Raw genomic sequence first — 23778 nt, forward strand, 5'->3', positions numbered from 1 at the left:
TAGAAATTTTTTAATAATATTATTATTTTAAATTTATTATGTCTCATTCATTTCTAATGGAATGCTCACTTTAATATCTAGGTTTGTGAATATTATGTACTAAATCTGTTTTTTGTATATGTTGTATGTCTCATGCCATATACAATCATGGTGAATGAAATACTTGCGGAACCAAAAAACCTGGTGATTCCGACTACTTTAAACAGCACACAGGAAGTTTCAAGCTCCGTTTTGGATGTGCTTGCGTTCCATCAAATAAAGCAATAAAGCTACAAACAGCGTGTGAAAAAAAGAAATGCCTTTAACGTGAGAGAAAGCCCCTTCCTGCGCTATGCGTTCCACACGTCACCGGAAGTGACGTATCGGAGCGTCATGCGTTCCATATACCCGGAAGTGCGGGTTCTAGCGCTACACGCTAAGTCTTATCAGCTGTGTCTGCAGGATAAATGGAAAACCCTAAACGGACTTATACACAGCTACATCTATTTTCTACCTTTTCCAAAAAACTTGTGTAGTTATTTTTCCGCTTGAAGTGTAAACTATATTTGGATGTTTCATATATGTGTAAAAATTGTGGTTTTACTTGATTGTTAATGCATGCCTCAATGATGTCAATTTTAGGAGATCTTTCCATGTTTTAGTGTAAACTCACTACATGTGGAGTTAGCATTCTGGTATAAATACCGGAAAGGTGGTTTGTTCCTCCACACCTTGAAAAAGGGCTTATTCAAAACAGCCCGAAACGCGTTGGTGGTTGGAGGAGAAAGAGAATACCCCAAAGGCTTGTGGTAGGTGCTGTTTTGTTATCTTCAGCGACTGGGTGGCCTTCTATCCGGATTGGAAGGTATCCAGACCACCACTTGCCTAGGGATTCCCTTCCCACTTTTTTATCTGTTTTTATTGTATGTATTTTTGGAGAAATAAATTGGAGTTTTTTGCTACCCACCTTTGGAAGTCAGCGGTCCATTTGGGTCCTGGGATGAAAAGAGTTGGATCCAAAGATACCTTTCAGTGCATATAGGGCACTTATTCTCGGTGAGTGCATGCCTCAAGGGGCCCCTGTTTGTAGGATCATATCTGACTGTCCATTGTAGATGCAGATGTCGGGAGAATTGTAAAGAAACCTTTATACGCATATAGGGACATTCTTCCAGGTCAGTTTGACATTTTGCTTTATCAACTGGACGGAAGAATTGAGGATACATTTCCTTTTGACGATAGAACCCCATTATTGAATCGGGCTATCCACTGTGCATGCGGAGGTCGGGAGAAGTACAAAGAAACCTTTACATGCACATAGGGAAATTCTTTCAGGTCAGTTTGAGATTTAATTAAATCGACTGACGGAGGAATTGAGGATACATCCCCCTGTTGGTGATTTCACCGCACCACTCTGTTTTAAAAGGACCGCAGCGCCATAATCAACATCATTTTGTATATACCCCTTATTATACCAACCCCCCCATACTTTATAAAATTTTGTTATTGTCTTTCTTGAAATGTGAATATGTTTCTCGTGCTTTATAGTGGTATTTACTAATTCTACCCATTTACTAATATCTGGGCCTTCTTTGGCCATCCAGGATCTCGCTATGATGACCTTTGCGATCGAACAAAGGTTTAGAGCATTTTGTCTTATTTCAAATGTAGTATCCTCTTTCGGCCAAATACCCAGTAAACAGCTGCTTGGCTGTACACTCTGAGATGGGATTCCCAGGTCCACCAATATATACCTCACCTTTTGCCAGAAGGTTTGCACCTCCTTACACAGCCAAAGCAGATTGAAAAAGGAGCAACCCAATTCCCTACACTTTGGACAGTTGTCCGTTGTGTTCCCTGAAAATTTACTCAACTTCACGGGAGTTATATAGGTCCTGTGTAAGATATTTATTTGGACCTGCTGGACTCTAAGGGAGTTAGTCGCACCCCTTATTGATGCCATGGCCAGCTTCCAATCCTCGTCACTAATTTCTGGGATATCTATCCTCCATTTAGTTCTTAACTCTGGGAGGTCGTTCTCTTGGTTATAGTTTAAAAGATATTTATATATTTTAGAGACTCTCTGCCCCCCACTAATCTTGTCGATCAATTTTTTAACTGGTGTTTCAATAATAGTTTGTGGATTTTCAACCCCAATATATTGGGAGAGAGCACTCCTCATCTGTAAATATCTATAGAACATCGTCTTGGGTATCCTAAATTCCCCCTGAAGTTGTATAAAGGATTTGAATACGTCATTTTCATACATCTGTCCCACCGTGTTAATACCGTAGTTCTTCCAGATTCTACCCCCTTGCTCTATTTTCAATTTTTCCAGATGTTTAGAGGAAAACAAGTGCGTGTCTGGATCAAGTCCTTCATAGTTGGTGACTCTACCCACTCTTTTCCATACTTTTATTGCCTGCACCATGATCGGCGGTGTCCCCCTACCACACCCCGCCGCCAAGACTACTTGGAGCGGAGTCCGCCCAGGGGCAACCACTCCAACCAGATCCCACAGACCGGGTGGCTCTTCCCCCACCCTGGTCCAGTTACTGATATGGGCTAACTGAGATGCCAGATAATAAAGCCTGAAGCTTGTCATTGCCAGCTTACCACGTTCTCGCTCTCTTATCAGGGTGTCGTTTCTAATTCTTGCGCGTTTGTTTCTCCATATAAAAGATGTAGTTATGCTATTGATTTTCCTGAATGTATCTTCACCTATGTATATCGGGGATTGTTGAACAAGGTATAGAAACTTGGGTAGAATCACCATTTTTAGAAGATTTATACGCCCCATTAAAGTTAATGGTAACTTCATCCAGCATTTGCACTTAGTTTTAATTTCCTCTATCAAAGGAGTTATATTATCTATATAGAAATTTTTGGGGTCCTTGGATATAACAATCCCTAGATATTTAAATTTTCTCGACATTGGAAGAGGGGTGTCCACCCCAGCATCGCCCCGGCCTCCTCCTTCCACGATCAGTAGATGGGATTTATTCCAATTTACTGTGAGGCCGGAGAAGAGCCCAAACTCTCTGAGTAGGGCTATCACTTTTGGCAGATCCCTATGATAATTTATTACTCCGACCAGCAGATCATCTGCATACAAGGAAACGATGTTATAGTTCTTTATCCTTATATTCCTATCTAGCCCTAATGCCTCTCTTATCTTACATGCTATTGGATTGGCTCTATTGCCACTGCAAACAGCAGTGGCGACAGGGGACAGCCTTGACGTGTTCCTCTTGACAGGGAAAATGGCTCTGACACATATCCATTTATCGCTACTCTAGCTGTCGGATTTCTATACATCAGAAAGATCCAACCAATAAAGCGGGGTCCGAAGCCAAAAGCATTCAATACTACACGCAAATATATCCACTCCACTGAGTCGAATGCCTTATTGGCATCGAACGACGCCAGCGCTGCTTCCGCCCCTGTGTATTCCAATGTCTGGAGATATGTAAAGACCCTTCTAAGATTTTCCGAGGTAGTTTTCCCATTCATAAACCCTGTTTGGTCTGGGCACACTATATCCTTGATTACCTGATTAAGCCTGTTGGCCAGTACTTTAGCAAAGATCTTAACATCGGCTGTAATCAAGGCTATTGGCCGATATGAGTCCACGCTCAGCGGGTCTTTACCACTCTTCGGGATAACTGTTATCACTGCCTCCATCATAGAGTCTGCTGTTTCTCCCTGTTCTTCCATTGTCTGAAACAAATACAGTAATCTAGGTATCAATGCAGGGCAGAATTTCTTGTACATCTCCCCCGGCAGAACATCTATACCCGGCGCCTTTCCATTTGCCAGTGCTGCTACTGCTACCTCTATTTCCTCTAAGGAAATAGGGGTTTCTGATATATTGGCCGCTTCAGGGGTGAGCTTTGGGAGCCCAATCCTTCCCACACACCTTTGTATATCCTCCTCCCCTCTATCTTCCAGTCTGGGTTGATATACCTCCTTAAAGTGTTTTACAAATACTTCAGTGATTTTTGCAGTATTGGTGTGGATTTCACCGGTATCTGAGGTTATTTTATTTACTCTATTCGTGGGTCTATCTACCTTGGACAATAAGGCCATATACTTCCCTGCTTTATCCATATTCACATAGAGTTGATGGGAGTTTTTAAGTAGCCTAAGTTTGGTCATGTTCTGGAGGTGTTCCACCCATTTTCCCTGTGCACTCACCCAGACCATTCTATCACTCTCCATTTTACTTATAATATATCCCTGTTCATACTCTTTCATTTTGGCCTCTAGTTCTAAGGCTTTTTCCTGTGCCGCTTTTTTAATCGTAATTGATTTTTTAATCATATAGCCTCTAAAAAATGCTTTGAACGAGTCCCATACATTGGTGAATTTAGTTGTACCTATATTAATCTCGAAGGAACAAAAAGTTTGTTTGGCTTACCAGCCTGCTTGACTTTCCGAACCTGTTCAGCTCTTGAGCCTTTGGTGCACACTTCAGACCACAGTCCTAAGTCCTCTTGCTGCCGATATCAACTGCTCCCTCTTGGTACTGCTGGGCAACAGACCTCTGCCTCCCCGGTCCGCGTATCACCAGCTTAGCCCACCGTCTGGCCCTGGCTGGAGAGTCGCTACCTCCCAGCCGTCTGCTTACTTTGCCGCTGGCTCTGCCTGGAGTGCCTCTCCAGCAGCAGTATCCGATGCGGCGAGAGGCTCCGGCGTCCCTTCCTCCTTACTGTGCCTGCGCCTCTTCGCCCGCTCACGTGACCTTCCTCCCGTCACCTCCGGATGCTGGGCTGTCAGCGCGTTTCTCTGTTCTGCTGCCGCCGGGAGAGTTCTCGGAGAGGCTTCTCTGCACCAGACCCGCACTGCTACCCCAGGGGGATTTAAGACCATGCAAGACAGGGGCTCACCGACTCGTAAGCACCCCAGGTATATGCTCTGGGTGGCGGGGAGGGGAGGGCAGCGTGGACTGCTGGAATAGCTGGAGAGCCGGACCTCACTCCCTACACCTCGCTTGCAGGCTGCCGTAGCCACACCCCGAAAAAAAAACTTTCACAGTTTAAATAGCTAGGTTAGTTCTACTTAAGTTGTTTGGAACTGCCTGCTATGTTATTTGTGCGGCATGTTTGGTTCAGTGGTTCTCACTGTTCTATTTCCATTTCAATCTTTTCTGGTTGATTGTTTGTTCTTGTTTGTTATACTAACCTTCTCTGGGAAGCGTGTTCTTTCTTCCAGCTCCATTCGGGCACATCCTTGTGACTGCCTAGGTGGGGGAGTAGAAGGGGAGGAGTTGGCAACACTCAATTATATTTAAAGTGCCCATGCTCCCTGTGGTCGCCCTTCTATCCCCACTGTTACTCCAGTGACACCTGTGGACTCGGAGAAAAGGATTTACGGTAAGTACAAAAATCAGTTTTTCCCTGCTAGGCCATATCCTGGCCGTCCAGTCCCTAGGTGTGGTGATTAGGCATCTTTAGTCCATATGGGTATGTTTTCTTCTTCAACGCCATTCCATGGGCCTTCATTTGACCCTGCTTTCTGGGTGTGATGCGTTTCATCTCCATCTGGCTCTTGGCTCAGGTTCTGGCCAACCACTTATGATCTGGAGCTGGGCTTTAGTAACCACAGAACCAGGGTTCTCCAGTATAAGTTCTGAGTTTGGTCCCGTCAGTAGGCTCTTATCCCGATATTGCTGAAGGCTGGAAAGCCAGTCTGTGCTCTGCATTGTCACTATATACGGACAGGACACGTATCCTGGTGTGAGAAACGAGTTTCCTCCTTGTGTCTTTCCCGACTTCTTTTATTCCTCAGCAACGTCTGGTCACAAGTTTGCATCTAAGATCTTGGAAGGTGCCGGTTTCTGAGCGGTCATTTACCATCGCCTTGTCTTGTATAATGACATCATTGATGCAGGTGGTCCTCAGTCTGCAGCCTCCCATGACTCTGTGGGACCTCAATACGAGCCTTGATTTCTTGCAGCCTGTTTGGTCTGAGCCACTTGAGTCCGTGGACCGTAAGCATGTTACTTTGTATTCTCCCTGGTGATTATTTGTGATGACACGACAGTCGACGCTTTGTACTACATCGTCCTATTTGTGTGGTTTGTGCAGCCATTGACAGGTGCGCATTGCTCAGAGGTAGCTGTGCCTTCCATGTTCATGTCTCCAGGGATCTCTGCGTCTCAGTAGGGTGGCACCTAGTTGCCCCTGCACAAGTTACTAAGCTCTACCATATCAGCACCTTTGCGAACCTGTAGGGCAGTTTTGGGCGCAGGGTTATTTGTTCAGCTCCTACACACTCCCTCCTGTGAGGGATTCTTTGGGATGTCCCCAGTGTCCATCAGCGGCAGAAATAGAAAACTTGGTTTTTGCACTTGGCAGTAAAATCCCTTTCCCTGATTACATGGGGGCAGTGGACACCCTCCCAGTGCGTCATGTGTATGGTTACATTCTGTGTGTTATGTGGTGGAGGTTGTTGGTTGTTTGCGGCTATGTCTACAATGTCTTGTTCTGTCTCATTTTTATTTCTTCCCTTTTTTCTTTTTCCTCTCTGTCTCTTCTTGGGCTTGGTTATGTCACAAACCTGACTTGGTTTACATTTGTTTTCTGATTTGCAATGTTTCCAGGCTTGTCTGTGTCCATGCTGCTGCAGCTGCTCTGCATTCCTCCTTGATTAATCACCTGACTTCAGCACTGGTCACATGATCCAGGTATATTCAAGTAATCACACTTCCTGGTTGTGACCTAATTGCTGCGGCGGCGGCCAGTAGCCAATCCCCAGCTACCTAGGGGGATATAAGGATTCACTTGAGAACAGCTCAGGGCCTTGAACAACTAGTCTGATCCCTGTGTTCAGAAGTCGGCGTTCCAAGGCTCCAGGTTCCTGTCCAGAGTCCCTGTGGTTTTCTGTACAATCTGCTGCTGCTACTAGCTGTTACCAAAGCTCCCAGGCTCTCTCCACCTGCCAGGTTACCTTCCTTGCTGTTACCATCTCCAGCTCCCAAGGGAAGAGGATATAGAGCACTCCAGCATGTCCCAGCAGAGTTTGCTATTGGTCTTAAAGGGCCATCACCGTCTTCGACTCCCTAGTCGACACAGGCGTCAACTCTAAACCTCACTCGTCATTCTCCTGAGAGTTTCCCAGAGACTGACCCCAAGGCTCCTGAGTACCTGCTACAGTGATCCTCATCCTGCTGCGGCTGCTACGACCACCCTGCCTGGTTAATTCCACCTGCTGTAGCTGCTGTTATATTATCACCAGCGTCCAGCTTACAGTCAGCTTCCCGAGTGCACCACAGGACCATCGGTTCCCAGACCGACACAGGCATCGACTCCCACCAGACGGACTCTCCAGCGGCTCCCAGGCCATCAACTGCCCGCGTCGGCTCCCAAACAACTATCTTCTCTCTGGCCTCCCATGCCAACAAAGACCAAGTTCCTCAGTTCCAAGCTCACTGCCACTAGTCACTGTCCTTCTCCCGTGACTGGCCAGTTAGCTGTGGGGAACTCAGGTCAGAGGGCTGTGACCTCGCCACTGAAGGCAGCGGAGTCCAGACCTCCTTGCGGGGGTCCCTGGTGAAAACCGTCGGTGGTGTTAGACCCCGCGCCTCTGACCAGAGTCTTGTCAACTCCCCCACCTTGCTGTGCCCGCAGTGCCAGTGATCCTCATATGAACTGTCCTTGCCTCTAACCCCCAGTGTTCCAGTTCCCAGTGTCCACCACTGGCCCACTGCTGCCACAGCCGGGAACACCAGAGACCCGAGTCCTGACAGGGTAACCTTAACTGAGGTCAGGAGAGGTATAGAGGATGTGGAACCATGTTCATATCAATCAAGGGCCAGACTCCACACACCAACATGTATACGCCGGTGTTTCCATTGTCCCACCATGGAATTGGAGAAAGGGATTGCCCAGACCTCTGTGAGCTGACAAGTACCAGCGGAGGTGGAGGGGGGTGGGCATACAATTACCAGGGTAGGGGGGAGCGGGCATACAAGTACCAGGGGAGGGGGGGAGCAGGCATACAAGTACAAGGGGAGCGGGGGAGCGGGCATACAAGTACCAGGGGAGGGGGCGGGCATACAAGTACCAGGGGAGGGGGAGGGGAGCGTGTACAGTATACAAGTACCAGGGGGGAGGGGGGGAGGCGTCATACAAGTACCAGGGGAGGGGGCGGGCATACAAGTACCAGGTTAGGGGGGGCGGGCATACAAGTACCAGGGGAGGGGGCGGGCATACAAGTACCAGGGGGCGGGCATACAATATTTAATATTTTATTACACTGTTTGGTTTAGAATATTTTTTTCCTGTTTCCCTCTAAAAACTAGGTGCGTCTTATAGAGCGAAAAATAGGGTACATGGTTGGGGAATATCAGTGTGGTCATAGTACTACAGAATAGGATACGGATACTGATTGATTACAACAGAAAGCAGCATATTATCTACTGTTGCTAAGCAGCATCCAATGACTTTACCATACGCCAGCACCAGTGATACTGTGATATGATTTGCTGGAGCAGAACTGACAATATACCAGCATGTATGTGTTATACCTTCCAGATATACACATATAGTCATATATAATTATACTAGGTGATTCATCGCGCCCTACGGGCGCTCTTCACACCGTCGTAAGGGGCTGCGCCCCCTTAATTTGTGAACGTTTGTATATGAGAAATATGGTTAGAATTGTATGAAAGATGCCTGTATTGCAACTTTAGTGTCCGCGAATCGCGGGAGAGGGGGTCGCGGGGGGTGCCGCGAATTGCAGGAGGGGGGGTCGCGGGGGGTGCCACGAATTGCAGGAGGGGGGTTGTGGGGGGGTGGATGCTGCGAATCACGGGAGGGGAGGGATTGCAGAGAATCGCGGGAGGGGGGTCGCGGGGTGGGTTGCCGCAAATCGCGGGAGGGGGGTTACGGGGGCGGGGGTTGCTGCGAATCATGGGAGGGGGGGTCACGGGGTGAAGTGCCGAGAATCGCGGGGGTGTGTGTGTGTGTGTGCCGTGAATTGCGGGAGTGGGGGTTGCGGTGGGGGGGGTGTGACGCGAATCGCCACAAGAAAGAATCAACACAGAAAGGTCAACACATGTAAATGTTGACATAAGTGTGGCACTTCATTGGTGTCCATGTCGACACATGAGAATGAATATTAAAATATTCAAAAAATGAAAAAAAAAACTTCAAAAACTCATGTCAACCTTTTTCATTGTCGACCATAGCCATGTCAGTGTTTTCCATGTGCAATTTAATTCTGGAGCTGCCGCGAATCACGGGGGGGGGGGGGTGCCGCGAATTGCGGGAGGGGGGGTCGCGGGGGGTGGGTGCCACGAATCGCGGGAGGGCGGGGTTCACAGGGGTTCCAGTGGGGGGTTGCCGCGAATTGCGGGAGGGGGGGTCACGGGGGTGCCGCAAATCGCGGGAGGGGGGGTTGCGGGGTGGTGTGACGCGAATCGCAAAAACGCGAATCGCAAAAACTCATGTCAACCTTTTTCATTGTCGACCATAGCCATGTCAGTGTTTTGCATGTGCCATTTAATCCTGGGGCTGTCGCGAATCGCGGGGGGTGCTGCGAATTGCGGGAGGGGGGGTTGCGGGGGGTGGTTGCCGCCAATCGTGCAAGGGGGGGTCGCGGGGGGGTTCTTTTTGCCGCGAATCGCGGGAGGGAGGTCGCGGGGGTGGGGTGTTTTTTCCGCGAATCGGGGGGGGTCGCGGGGGAGGGTTTGCCGCGATTCGCGGGAGGGGGGGTCGCGGGTGGTGGTTATGCCGCGAATTGCGGGAGGGGTCGTTGGGGGGTTCTTTTTGCAGCGAATCGCGGGAGGGGGGGTCGCGGGGGTGTTTTTGCTGCGAATCGCGGTAGGGGGGGTCGCGGGGGAGCGGGTGTTTTTGCCGCGAATCGTGGGAGGGGGGCGCGCGGGGGGGGGTTTTGCTGCGAATCGCGGGAGGGGGGGTCGCGGGGGTGTTTTTGCTGCGAATCGCGGTTGCGGGGGAGCGGGTGTTTTTGCCGCGAATCGCGGGAGGGGGGGCGCGCGGGGGGGGAGGTTTTGCCGCAAATCGCGGAAGGGGGGCGCTCACCTGGTGGCTGTGGAGTAGCAGTGCTGGGCAACATGGGAAGGCAGAGGGTGTCTGGCACTGTCTGTGGGCTCACTGGGCTGGTTCTCTGTCACATACCTCCCAACATGACCCTCTCCAGGAGGGACACAATGCTCTGTTTCTAGACTTCCCCTTAATGTATGATTGCCATCACCTGTTTTAAACAGGTTAATTTCTCAGAAAGGTGTTCAGCACAGATGAAGGCAATCACACATTAAGAGGAAAGTCCAGGAACAGAGCGTTATACACACAGACACCCACTTTGAGTGACAGATGTAGCCAAATATATAGGAGATGGGTACACAATGGATTAATAACCTTTATTCTGAGGTAATGTCACATCCCTTGGGTACTGGGCACATAGATAGCTTATTCCGGTCAGGAGATGCTCATTTTACCTCTCACCCAACAATTAAGTTGAACAATATTAATATCCTATAAAATAAACACACATCGGACCTTCACGTTAATACACGATACAACACTATTATCACCTTTTCACTGTATGTCTTTTATATATGTCTCTGAGTTTAGCTAGCATCATCCAATGACAGTTACAGTATAATTACTCTCTTGGGACACTTGGTGAGAGAATATAGGGATTATATACACCACATTAATAGTTACCCCAGAGTGCCCCTTGTAGGAATACTTCTGTGTCTGGTGCGATATTCCTGAGTGCTCCCCTTACATATATATACAGCTGCATTATTGAATACATAATATTTATAGGCTGTGCAGATTAATTCTTGGTTTGCTTTATTTAATTCCCGGCAGATGAAGACAGAAGGAAGAATATCGTGATGGGAGTTCAAATTGTGTTTCCAGACATTAAAATAGAAGATAACATCATAGGGGATTCTCCAAGAGAAAACACCATTATCTCCAATGTACATCCAGTGCTTCATAATGCAAATTCATCATCTGATCCTTCATCTCATGGGGAATCTACTCCTAATAACTCTGCCATTGTTACACATAGTACAGGTCATACAGCGGATACAGGCTTTCCATGTTCTGTGTGTGGAAAATGTTTTAAACAGAAATCAACTCTTATTAGACATGAGAGAAGTCACACAGGTGAGAAACAATTTCTATGTTCTGAGTGTGGGAAATGTTTTCCTCACAAATCAGCTCTTGTTATTCATCAGAGAAGTCACACAGGTGAGAAACCATTTCCATGTTCTGAGTGTGGAAAATGTTTTACACATAAATCAGCTCTTATTAAACATGAGAGAAGTCACCCAGGTGATAAACCATTTCCATGTTCTGAGTGTGGAAAATGTTTTACACATAAATCAGCTCTTATTAGACATGAGAGAAGTCACACAGGTGATGAACCATTTCCATGTTCTGAGTGTGGAAAATGTTTTACACATAAATACGCTCTTGCTATTCATCAGAGACGTCACACAGGTGAGAAACCATTTCAATGTTCTGAGTGTGGAAAATGTTATACAGAGAAATCAGCTCTTAATAAACATCAGAGAAGTCACACAGGTGAGAAACCATTTCCATGTTCTGAGTGTGGAAAATGTTTTCCTTACAAATCAGCTCTTGTTTTTCATCAGAGAAGTCACACAGGTGAGAAACCATTTCCATGTTCTGAGTGTGGAAAATGTTTTCCTTACAAATCAACTCTTGTTACTCATCAGAGAAGTCACACAGGTAAGGAACGATTTCCATGTTCTGAGTGTGGAAAATGTTTTCCTCACAAATCAGCTCTTGTTTTTCATCAGAGAAGTCACACAGGTGAGAAACCATTTCCATGTTCTGAGTGTGGAAAATGTTTTCCTCACAAATCAGCTCTTGTTATTCATCAGAGAAGTCACACAGGTGAGAAACCATTTCTATGTTCTGAGTGTGGAAAATGTTTTCCTTACAAATCAGCTCTTGTTAGTCATCAGAGAAGTCACACAGGTAAGGAACAATTTCCATGTTCTGAGTGTGGAAAATGTTTTACACGTAAATCAGCTCTTGTTATTCATCAGAGACGTCACACAGGTGAGAAACCATTTCCATGTTCTGAGTGTGGAAAATGTTTTCCTCACAAATCAGCTCTTGTTTTTCATCAGAGAAGTCACACAGGTGAGAAACCATTTCCATGTTCTGAGTGTGGAAAATGTTTTCCTCACAAATCAGCTCTTATTATACATGAGAGAAGTCACACAGGCGAGAAACCATTTCCATGTTCTGAGTGTGGGAAATGTTTTACAGATAAATCAACTCTTGTTGAACATGAGAGAAGTCACAAAGGTAAGGAAAGATTTCCATGTTCTGAGTGTGGAAAATGTTTTACACGTAAATCATCTCTTGTTATTCATCAGAGACGTCACAGAGGTGAGAAACCATTTCCATGTTCTGAGTGTGGAAAATGTTTTACACATAAATCAGCTCTTACTAAACATCAGAGAATTCACACAGGTGAGAAACCATTTCCATGTTCTGAGTGTGGAAAATGTTTTACACAGAAAGCATATCTTGTTATTCATCAGAGACGTCACACAGGTGAAAAACCATTTCCATGTTCTGAGTGTGGAAAATGTTTTACACAGAAATCAGCTCTTACTAAACATCAGAGAATTCACACAGGTGAGAATCCATTTCCATGTTCTGAGTGTGGAAAATGTTTTCCTTACAAATCAACTCTTGTTATTCATCAGAGAAGTCACACAGGTGAGAAACCATTTCTATGTTCTGAGTGTGGAAAATGTTTTCCTTACAAATCAACTCTTGTTACTCATCAGAGAAGTCACACAGGTAAGGAATAATTTCCATGTTCTGAGTGTGGAAAATGTTTTACACGTAAATCAGCTCTTGTTATTCATCAGAGACGTCACACAGGTGAGAAACCATTTCCATGTCCTGAGTGTGGAAAATGTTTTACAAATAAATCAAATCTTATTAGACATAAGAGAGATTATTAGTACATGGCCAATAAAGTTGATTTTGATAAAAGGTGATTTACATAATGGGCGGGGTTTGAATTACAAGGGTGGGAGCAGGGGCCGTTGTATTCAGTGCATTCCTGTTGTTGGTGCCTGATTCAGAACTGATTGCTGGGCTGCGTATATTCGGAGCCTAGCAATCAGGTAAACGCCACCCTATGCCGCCCTGACCAGGCAAAATCCCACCCATGTGCACGGCAGACGTTTTTCCATATGTTACGCCATAACAAAATATACATCGGGGGTGCAGTGGCGGCGGTAACATATACATTGCTGGCCTGCGAAAAACGTAAGGCATGGCTTTGTGGGACAGGGGACTATGCACTCCGTAATGCCCATTACACATTATACCACATACCTTAATGCCCATTACACATTATGCCACACACCGTAATGCCCATTATACAATTATGCCACATACCGTAAAGCCCATTGCACATTATGCCACACACCGTAATGGCCATTACACATTATACCACATACCGTAATGCCCATTATACAATTATGCCACATACCGTAATGCCCATTTCGCATATGCCACACACGTAATTCCCATTACACATATGCCACACACCGTAATGCCCATTACACATATGCCACACACCGTAATGCCAATTACATATAACGCTACTCAAATGGAGTAAACAAAATTGTCTACTATTAAACACCAATAACACCAAGGAGATGGTAATAGATTTTAGGCAAACTTGTGGTAGGCTAATATTTCCCATGTTTATGGAGGGCACGCCTATTGAGGAGGTGGAGTTTTTTTTAATTTTTAGGTCTGTATATTTCTGGTGATTTAACCTGGTCTTTAAACTGCACTACTATGATTAAGAAGGCCCAACAACGCCTCTTCTTGTTAAGAAGACTTAAGGCCGTATGTTCTGAAATATGCTAATTAGATTGTATCTGGGAATCGTGGAGAGTGTTCTAACATATGGGATTGTAGTGTGGTTTGGGATCTGTACTGCGGCAGAGCAGGCCGCGTTAGACCGAGTGATAAAAACGGCAAGTAAAATTATTGGGGTGTCTTTACCGCGCACCCGTGATCTGTATAATAACAGAATGTTAAAGAAAGCAAATCGTATCTTAGCAGATCCCAGTCATCCGAATTATGAGGTTTTTGATATTTTGCCATCCAAAAAAAAACGGTTCCGCAGTGTCCCGGCACGTACAAAGCGCATGCTAAACAGCTTTTTCCCAACTGCTGTTCGCATGCTAAATGACAAAAAATGAAATGGGAAATGTTCTTTTATTGTTTCTTGTGCAGGTACTTGTGTGAAATGTTTGTTGACAGTGTATTGATTGTAGTGTATTAATAACAAATAAAGTATTCTATCCTATTATTCTATTCTATGACCCGTGAAGTACCACTTACCTACTTGCTGGTTGTCAGGGGGATTACATGCTCGTTGCCAGGTGTTCCATGCTCGTAGCCAGGGGGTTTACATGCTCGTTGCCCAAGGGGAGTTAAATGCGTGTTCCCCAGGGGGATTTAAATGTTTTTATTGCCCACCCGTCAGCACCACGGAGGACCAGAGTCTCTGACAGCATCACAGAGACCCTGCGCCCCTCCAAAGATGGCTGCAGGGTAAATACTGGCTGCTTTATTTCTACACTGCAATATAGATCTCACTTTGAAGTAAAACCCCACCCAAGTCTAACTCTCTCTGCACATCTGCCCCACCTGCAGTGCACACGGTTTTGTCCATCTAAGAAGGAATTTGCCAGAAGGAGTGAACCAGAATAAGGCCCTCTGTCAGAGACTCTGCGCCTCCGCAGTGGTCAGCATTCCCTGTTACCGGCTTGTAAAGTAATGTGCATAGGATGGCAGTGGGGCCAGTAACATATACATCACTGGCCTGTGCGGGCGGCGCAGTGTCCTCTGTATGAAGCAAGGTGAGGGAGCAGGCGGATAGTGTGTATTGTGCTCCGTACAGAGCAGGGGTGAGAGGTGACAGCTGGGCGGAACACAAGGCAGGGGGAGGGCGGGACGCAGGAACACAAGTAGTGTGCTCCATGTGGAGCAGGGGAGGGAGGAGGGCGAGTGGGCGGGCATTGTGCTCTGAGTGGGCGGGCATTCAGCTGAAAATCACCTAGTGTGTATGGGCCTTTAGATTATGAGGCAAAATACAAAAACAAAGGTAAGAGACTTTGGCATTTGTTAAGATACATACACACGGTGTGATTTTGGCTATGAACGATATTGATTGTGATTTCCCTTGTAGTCCCCGGAGCCGGGAACCACAGATTTTGACTATATTTCTGTGTAATTTTGATTTAGCAATTTTGACTATACCAGAACACTAGATTGTATACAGTATAGTCAGTATTGAGCTGCCTACCCAGTCTATTATTACTTGCGATACGGACTTTGCATCGGTGCTGTTGTATAACACTGGGTTCTGTGCTAACTTTCCATATGATTATGACTATATAGATAAAACTGTAAGCACAAATCGCACTGTGTATGCACCAGAAGAGTCGTTTTTCTAGACCTTTGAAATAAGGAGCTGCAGTGAAACGCGTCAGGTGTGCAATGACCAACTTGCTGCATCTGTGTCTGCGCTTGGACCAGTATCTGGACACTGATGCTGATGATGGAACCATAGAGACTGCACAAACTACTCCTGATTCAGGTTATTGGCACATACGGTATCTCTCCACTGTGACTCGTGAGGATCCACTAAATGAACATATATCTATAAGGACATTTATCTGTCCAGCAATTTCCATGGGAACACTGAGCAATGTTGGGAGTGTGCACCCAGCTAATAGTTTTTTTGGTACTTCTGTACTTTCACGGCGCCAGCATGGCGCCGCGCGTCAGAGTCCCCTTGCGGGGCTCGCTTCGCTCGCCCACGCTGCGGGCTCGGTGGCTCGCTACGCTCGCCACGCTAATTAAAATCAACTCCATGCCAACATGGATAGTGAAGGTATGAACTATCCATGTTGGCATGGCATTAACTCCGTTTATTTAACTTAATTAGTGGCGAGCGTAACCCGGAAGTACGCGCGGTGCCATGCTGGCGCCGTGAAAGTAAAGAAGTACCGTTTTTTTTTACTGCCAGTAACCGTCACTTTAAAATTACTTTCTCAATTATTGATGCCAATGATCATTCAAAAGACAGAAATAAAGAATATATAACCACACAAGTGTTGAAATTCTTTTTGGATATTGAATCGTGCAAGTTATAATCATAAAAAATGATTGTGATAAATTGATGGGCGTACCCCACTCACTAGAAACTGTGGGAAATGTCAAACGTATAAAGGTATCCTTGTCACATCTGGAATGAAGAAGACGGGCGTACCCACACTCACAGTGGTGGAAGGGAAATCCTGTAAAGGTTTCTTCACGTGGCTCTGAAAAGTGCAGTCTTTGCTGTTACTTTTTGTGTGTTCTACCAATAGAGCAATAGAGGTGCCAAGATGTCGTAAGTATAAGAGGAAAAAGTATAAATCAGCCAATGTGTAGCATCCTACATATGACAACTGTGACCAACCAAAACAAGTAAAATATTTTTTTGTCAGGCATATAAAGTTATCTTTTCACATCTGGATTTATGAGGATGAGCGCACCATTACTCACAGGGATGGAAGTGTTGAAGAACCTGTAAAGGTTTCTTTTGATGTGAATCTTGAAAAGGTGTAGTCCTCCCGGTCATTCCCCCAGGTCATGCATGTCCAAACTATGGCCCTCCAGCTGCTGTGAAACTACAAGTCCCATCATGCCTTGCCCCAGTTTTCCGTTTAAAACTATGGCAAGGTATGCTGGGATGTGTAGTTTCACAACAGCTGGAGGGCCAAAGTTTGGACATGCCTGCCCTATGTGTTCCACTGGTGACCTCGGTGAAGTGGCAACTCCCAAAATGGCGTGTATCTAGGAAAATATATATAACAACCAATGTGTAGGACGATATATCTACCGTGAAATACCTAGAGGTGATCTTTTTAATGTGCCAGTAGGGACGTGACCGGACTCGCATACATTTCATGTGTGTGTACTATTAACACCACTATTAGAGTGTAGTAGTAAATGTGCGCACCCCAATCACTATATAAATGGGGAATAGCATACATCAAAAGGTATCTTTAATGCCAATCAGGCGGTGTGTGACCATCACACCCCTGATACATACCGATATCACACCCCTGTTACACACTGATCACTATACACAGGTCACACACCAATATCACACCCCTGATACATACGGATCCATATACACAGGTCACACACCAACAGCACACCCCTGTTACACACTGATCACTATACACAGGTCACACACAGACATCACGCCCCCAATACACACTGACATCACACCCCTGTTACACACTGATCACTAGTGACAGGATTATATGCAACATAAAAGCTTGAAATATGCATGAAAAATACTTAAAATATGCATGAAAAGTGTTAAAATATGCTACATTACATAATAAAACAGTTATTTTGAACTTATTTATTTAAAAATCAGCATACAATTAGTTGCAACAAACCTCAAAAATAGGCCCACGGCATCCGCAGATGTCTAGTGCCGTACACAGAATTTCTTACTGGCTGCTACAGCAGACTGCAGCGTCCTAGGCTCTTCTGGCATCAACTACACAGACCCTCATCTCCAGCGCCGATGGATCAAATGTCAGCATAGCGTGTTAGGGTGGCGCAGTGGAAGGCTTCCTCCCTGCACCAAGAGAAGAAGGTTGGGAGGAGCGCGCCTCTATCTGGCAGCTGGTACTGGGGTTGTCAGCCCCAATGCAAAGTGATACAAAAACAGAAATGTGGGTGTACCAGCGCCGGCTGTTATTAATGAATTAATAAACTCAGTTTTAAAATAAGAATAATAACAATTTAATCCAAAAAATACACAAAATAAAATAAATATAAAATTTACATATGGAATTCCAATGTTACAAGAATATTAAAATTGGGTTATAGAGCATATTACCACTGAGGTGCTTTTTGAGGTATTTGGATATATCTCCTATGGATGTAAAGTGACGAGTAATTGACCAGGTAGCCAGCAGTTTCCAAATGGGTCATCAGTGGAGAGGTGGTAAAAGGTAATGTCCACGTGCCCAGCTTGTAGATTGGTTTGATGGTAGACCTGGATAAACAAGCAGTTCTTGAGTCGCCTCGGATCGGCCTCCGGATACACTTGTATTTTGGAGATGGTTTTTTGTATTCCCAAATGAAAAGGTGTTTTCCTTTCGGATCAAGACAATATGTCCATGGGATATCCACCCAGCTCGGTAATAGCTCAGGAAAAAAAGGGGTGTATGTGTGTACCCAGCGCTGAATAATGAGTTGCAGCTGGTCTCTTGTAGTGGGTTTACGCCAAAACCCCAATGCAATATACAGACAAAAAGAAGGAACAAGTGACCAGCGCTGTAACAGATACTCAATAAAGTTTATCTTTCATGGAGTGTGTTTCTATTCTCCGCAAACAATTCTTCCTGATGCTAATAGGTAATAAACTCACAATTGAATTCAACTCAGGCGTGCCCGTAGCAGTTTCTTTGCATATCCCTCATACAAGCAGAGAAGTCGACATGCAGAACAAACGACATGGAGTTGACTTACATGAAAATTCAATCTCGCGTACACATCAAGGTATCTTTGCTTAGTCAGATCACCGCGGACATCCAGGAACAGGTAACAGGTATGTTTATTCACAGGTTCACAGATCCACAGCATCCAACATAGACAAGACAAAGAAAAAAAGGATCCAGATAATGACGGTGCAGGTGGGCGGATTGCCGGCGGCTTCCTCCTTGCTGTGCGGTTAGCTGCAGACAAAACCGAGTCGGAGGTCCAGGGGTTGCTTGTGGCGCCGCGCAGATCCGTTCCACTGCTCCTGCCAAGTGGGGTGAGCGGCTTAATCAACGCGTTTCGGATATTTCACGATATCCTTTTTCAAGATCTGCCGCCATGTTCACAGGGGGCTGCTTTTATCGCACACCTGTGTTAGTCACGTGGTTCTTAGTCGGCCAATGGTTTGAGACCTGTGTCCGGCTATTTACTGCTGGTTACATTCTAACTATGTAAGCTGGAGTAAAGTGCTAAATAGTATACATTTTGTACTAAAGATTAAACACAGTGACATTATTAAAAATGGGTTTAAAATCTGACAGAATATATTATACACGAAAAATACAAAAATACAAGAAAAGTACAAAAAGCGTATAAATTTATGCATATAAAAATTTCATATAAAAAGTTACATATATAAAATGAATATATTGCACATATTGAAATAGCAGCATGTTTATTGCACACTAACTGGCTAACAACTCATTTATAGCCGGACATTAGAGGGGAAAAAAGAGGTGGGAGAAAAAGGAATATGGTTAGTGGTATATTGATGTAACAAAAAACACCCCCCATAATAATTCATATTAGCCATTTATACTCATAATCCACATTTAGGGGGTTATTCTAGTCCATTCTTTCTGACAAAATCCTTCTTAGATGGACAAAACCATGTGCACTGCGGGTGGGGCAGATGTAACTTGTGCAAAGAGAATTAGATTTGGGTGGGGTTTTTCTTAAAAGTGAGATCTATATTGAAGTGTAAAATCATGCAGTCAGTATTTTCCCTGCACAGAAACAAAATAACTCACCCAAATCTAATTCTATCTGCACATGTTACATCTGCCCCACCTGCAGTGCACATGGTTTTGTCCATCTAAGAAGGATTTTGTCAGAAAGAATGAACTAGAATAAACACCTTAGTCCATATGGGACCATGGTATTAAGTGTGAATATGCACTTCATTTCTAATTTGGCTAAACGTTCCTCTAAATCATTCTTTCTCCAGCTAGGTTGTCTGGAAAATGTTAACTGTTGGTAGCTCTCGAGGGCTAGGGTTGGCTACCACTGCCCCAGACCATCACCGTCAACAAGCAGTAATCCCAGTAAAAGAACAACAAGTGCGCTCCTCTCCTGCCAACGCGTTTCAACAGGATAACCTGTCTTTTACTGTCTTTCAAGGCTTGGAGAGGAGTGATAGGAAGTCCATATTTATACCCATGCACATTAGGCCAAATCGGACTACTTCCGCCGGAAGTTCACAACTGGGCGGAAGTGCCATAAACTATAATGAATATAGCTGTGGGATAATAATAAAGCCTCATGCCTTACAGGCTGGAACGCATGATGACTACCGGCGTGTCATTTCCTGAAGAAGCTTCCTCTCTCCAACGACGTAGCTGTCACTGCTGTGGAACGCACCCGCTCCGTCAGCTGGAACGCAAAAGGGCCTTCCAGCCTCTATTCAACTTATAGGTAGATATATGCAGTTTATCATAGATCCTTTTTACTGTATGGATTCCACAATTTATTGTTCCACCACTAGGGGTCAGTGTAAATGAGTCATTCATACTAAAGCTAAGCGTTATGGTTGCTTAGCAACATCAAGCCAGTTGAGTGAGATATAAGCCCATTTTTATTTATACACCATAATAACGATTGCTACTGTCCCCCCCCCCTTTCAGAATTAATAAGAAATGCATATTTAAATAGTATGGACTCGTTAATATGCCGATAACAGTATTACATATCTCCTTGGTAACCAAAACCCTTTGTAAATAGAGAGCCAGTCCACGTCCGTGCTAGGGACGTCAATCCGGAAGTACCCGCCTCCCACACGCCAGAATACCCTGGCGAGCTCTGGACGCAAGCTAGGTCCAAGACCCGGAAGTGCCGATGATGCGGCACTATGTGGCTTTATCCGCCCTTACACCCTCCGTGTATAAAACGGTTATATGACCCAGAAGCAAATCGGGTCTCCCTTTTGGGATAGGATATTTAACCCCTTCCTGACAGAGCCAGTTTTTGCGTTCCTGACAGAGCCATTTTTTTCAAATCTGACATGTTTCACTTAAGTGGGGATAACTTTTTTTTGCTTTTACTTATCCCAGTGATTTTGAGATTGTTTTCTCGTGACACATTGTACTTCAAATTAGTGGTAAATTTGGGTCGATACAGTCTGTGTTTTTTTGTGAAAAATACCAAAATGTCGTGAAAAAATGGAAAATTTTGCAATTTGCAAAATGTCACATTTTCTGCTTGTGAGACAAATAAACATACCACTCAAAATAGTTAATAACTAACAAAGACCATATGTCTACTTTATGTTGCAATCATTATTTCAACCTCCTTTTCATTTTTTTGGACACTAGGAGGCTTCAAATATGAATAGCAAATTCTCAAATTTTCAAGAAAATTTCAAACACTGATTTTTTTAGGGACCAGTTCAGTTCTGATGTGACTTTGAGGGACTTGTATGTGAGACACCCCCATAAATGATGCCATTTCAAAAACTGCACTCCTCACAGTATTCAAAACAGCATTTTGGAAGTTTGTTAACCCTTTATGTGTTTCACAGGAATTAAAACAAAGTGTCGGTGAAATTTCAAAATTTCTTTTTTTTTGCAGAGTTTCAATTTTAATACATTTTTCTAACGAATACAGTAGATTTTACTAGAGAAATGTGACTAAAAATTGATTCCCCCAATTCTTTTGTTTTCATAAATATCCTATATGTGGCCCTAGTGTGCACGGTGACCAAACCACAGGCTTCATAATAGAAGGAGCACCTACTTGATTTTGGAGCCTCCTTTTTATGAGATTTTTTTTTAGGCACCATGTAGGTTTCTAGGCACCATAAGTGCTAAAAGTTAGGAACCTCCCCCACAAGTCACCCCATTTTGCAAACTACACCCTTCAGGGAATTCATTTAGGGGTATAGTGTACATTTCAAACCCCCAGGGGTTTCACCAATTTTGATACAACTGGGCTGTGAAAATGAAAAAAATTTAATTTTTCATTTTCACAGCTCAGTTGTATCAAAATTGGTGAAACCCCTGGGGGTTTGAAATGTACACTATACCCCCTGATGAATTCTCTGAAGGGTGTAGTTTGCAAAATGGGGTCACTTGTGGGGGGGGTTCCACTGTATGGGTGCTTCAGGGGTCATTCAACCAGAATCTGTGCTGCAAAATCCAAAAATCACTCCTTCCCTTCTGAGTCCTGCCATGCACCCAAATGGTATTTTTTGGTCACATGTGAGGCATTGCCGTACTCAGGAGAAATTGGGGCACAGATTTTGGGGTGCTTTGTCTCCTTCATTCCTTGTGAAAATGAAAAATTTTGAGCCAGATCTGCATTTTTGTGTAAAAAAATGTAATTTTTTACACAAAAATGCAGATCTGGCTCAAAATTTTTCATTTTCACAAGGAATGAAGGAGACAAAGCACCCCAAAATCTGTGCCCCAATTTCTCCCGAGTATGGCAATGCCTCACATGTGACCAAAAAATACCAGTTGGGTGCATGGCAGGACTCAGAAGGGAAGGAGTGATATTTGGTTGTGGAATGAATGGTGGGTGCTATGTCGCATTAGCAAGACCCCCGAAGCACCAATACAGTGGAACCCCCCCACATGTGACCCCATTTTGGTCACCAGCTTTGGGAGGGGGGCTGGCGCTGCGGCTGGTGGGGGGTTGGGAGGGGTGCTGGCGCTGCGGCAGCCGGGTGGGCGGGAGGGAGGGGGGGCTGCCGGGTGGGATGGGGGGGCTGGCGATCGGTGGTGATCGGTGCTGTACTTAACAGCACCGATCACCACCGATCACTGTGTTACCGAGCGGCTTAGCCGCCGGTAACACAGAAAACGCTGCAATTGGCTGTTCACATTTGAACAGCCAATCGCAGCGATCGCCGCGAGGGGGGATGTCTGCTGTCAGGGACAGCAGACATCTCCAAACTGTCACCGCGTCTATAGACGCGGTGACAGTTTAAAACCATGACGTATATATACGTCTTCGGTCGGGAAGTACCTCCCGACCATGACGTATATATACGTCATATGTCGGGAATATCTTTCTATATATATATATATCCTGGGTAGAAAGTAGGCACTCACAAAACTCCTTTGTGACAACTGCTGGGGTGCTTCATTAACTCAAGTCATAGCAAAAGTCCTCCAATGCATGACATAGATATCCAAACAAGTTGTTGTTTGTAGCAACAAAAGCGCACTCACCAGACTTCATCCACTGTTTAAAAGGCAAGACTTTATTCCATGTCACTTAAAATCATCAAGCACAGTCGACGTTTCGGGCCATAGAGCGACCCTTTGTCAAGACAGCTTATGGTGTATCACTCCATTAGAGCAGCAGCTAACTGAATCAGTCACAGATCCCCTGAAATACCAATATGCTCCGCCTCAAAGGTCAGAGTATCACAGTATGAGCCAATCATATACAGGTATCCAAGACCTAATTAATAACATCAGGTACGATATAACTTACCCCTCCAGCTGGAGATGCATCTGCACGCCATCGCGCTCACATGGTGAGCGGCGTGCGCTCCAACTATACAGATGGACTTCCTCTTCCTGGTTCTGCGTGTCATTGACACGTCCAGACATACCAGGAAGTTGGTCCGCGTCATCACTGTAGTGATGCGCTGTGTAACAGCCTATCAGCCGCTTTTCCCTGCGTTTCAATATATTGCTAGCACTTCCTGGTGCCGCCATTTGCGTTCCACGATCGCGATATACTGATATATATACACATTAAACTATAAATCTTTGGGCTGATGGTTTTATCAGGGTGTACTATTGACGTTCAGTCAGCTTTTGCTCAATGCATATTAAAAACAATAAACACACATTTAAAATTTTGCCACTATCGATACAATCGCTACCAAAATCGGTCATCACTATTGCAAACGATGTTGGCAATAAATTTCTCTCCAATGCTTGATACCATTATTTTA

At 45.0% G+C, this 23778-nt stretch overlaps 2 protein-coding genes across 2 annotated transcripts in view; one reads left to right on the forward strand and one right to left on the reverse strand.

The window, feature by feature from the left end:
- LOC146010008 (uncharacterized) overlaps positions 1-14340 on the forward strand; it is a 114617-nt gene extending 100277 nt beyond the window's left edge. The window contains exon 9 of the mRNA XM_083150767.1: positions 10824-14340. Coding sequence (XP_083006893.1) covers positions 10824-12817 — 1994 coding nt within the window. The 3' untranslated portion in view covers positions 12818-14340. The remainder of the gene's footprint in view (positions 1-10823) is intronic.
- LOC146009998 (uncharacterized) overlaps positions 1-23778 on the reverse strand; it is a 113220-nt gene that overhangs the window by 33975 nt on the left and 55467 nt on the right. The gene's annotated exons all lie outside the window — the stretch shown is intronic.

Source organism: Crinia signifera, chromosome 6 (assembly GCF_055691185.1).
Source record: "Crinia signifera chromosome 6, ASM5569118v1, whole genome shotgun sequence".
NCBI lineage: Eukaryota > Metazoa > Chordata > Amphibia > Anura > Myobatrachidae > Crinia > Crinia signifera.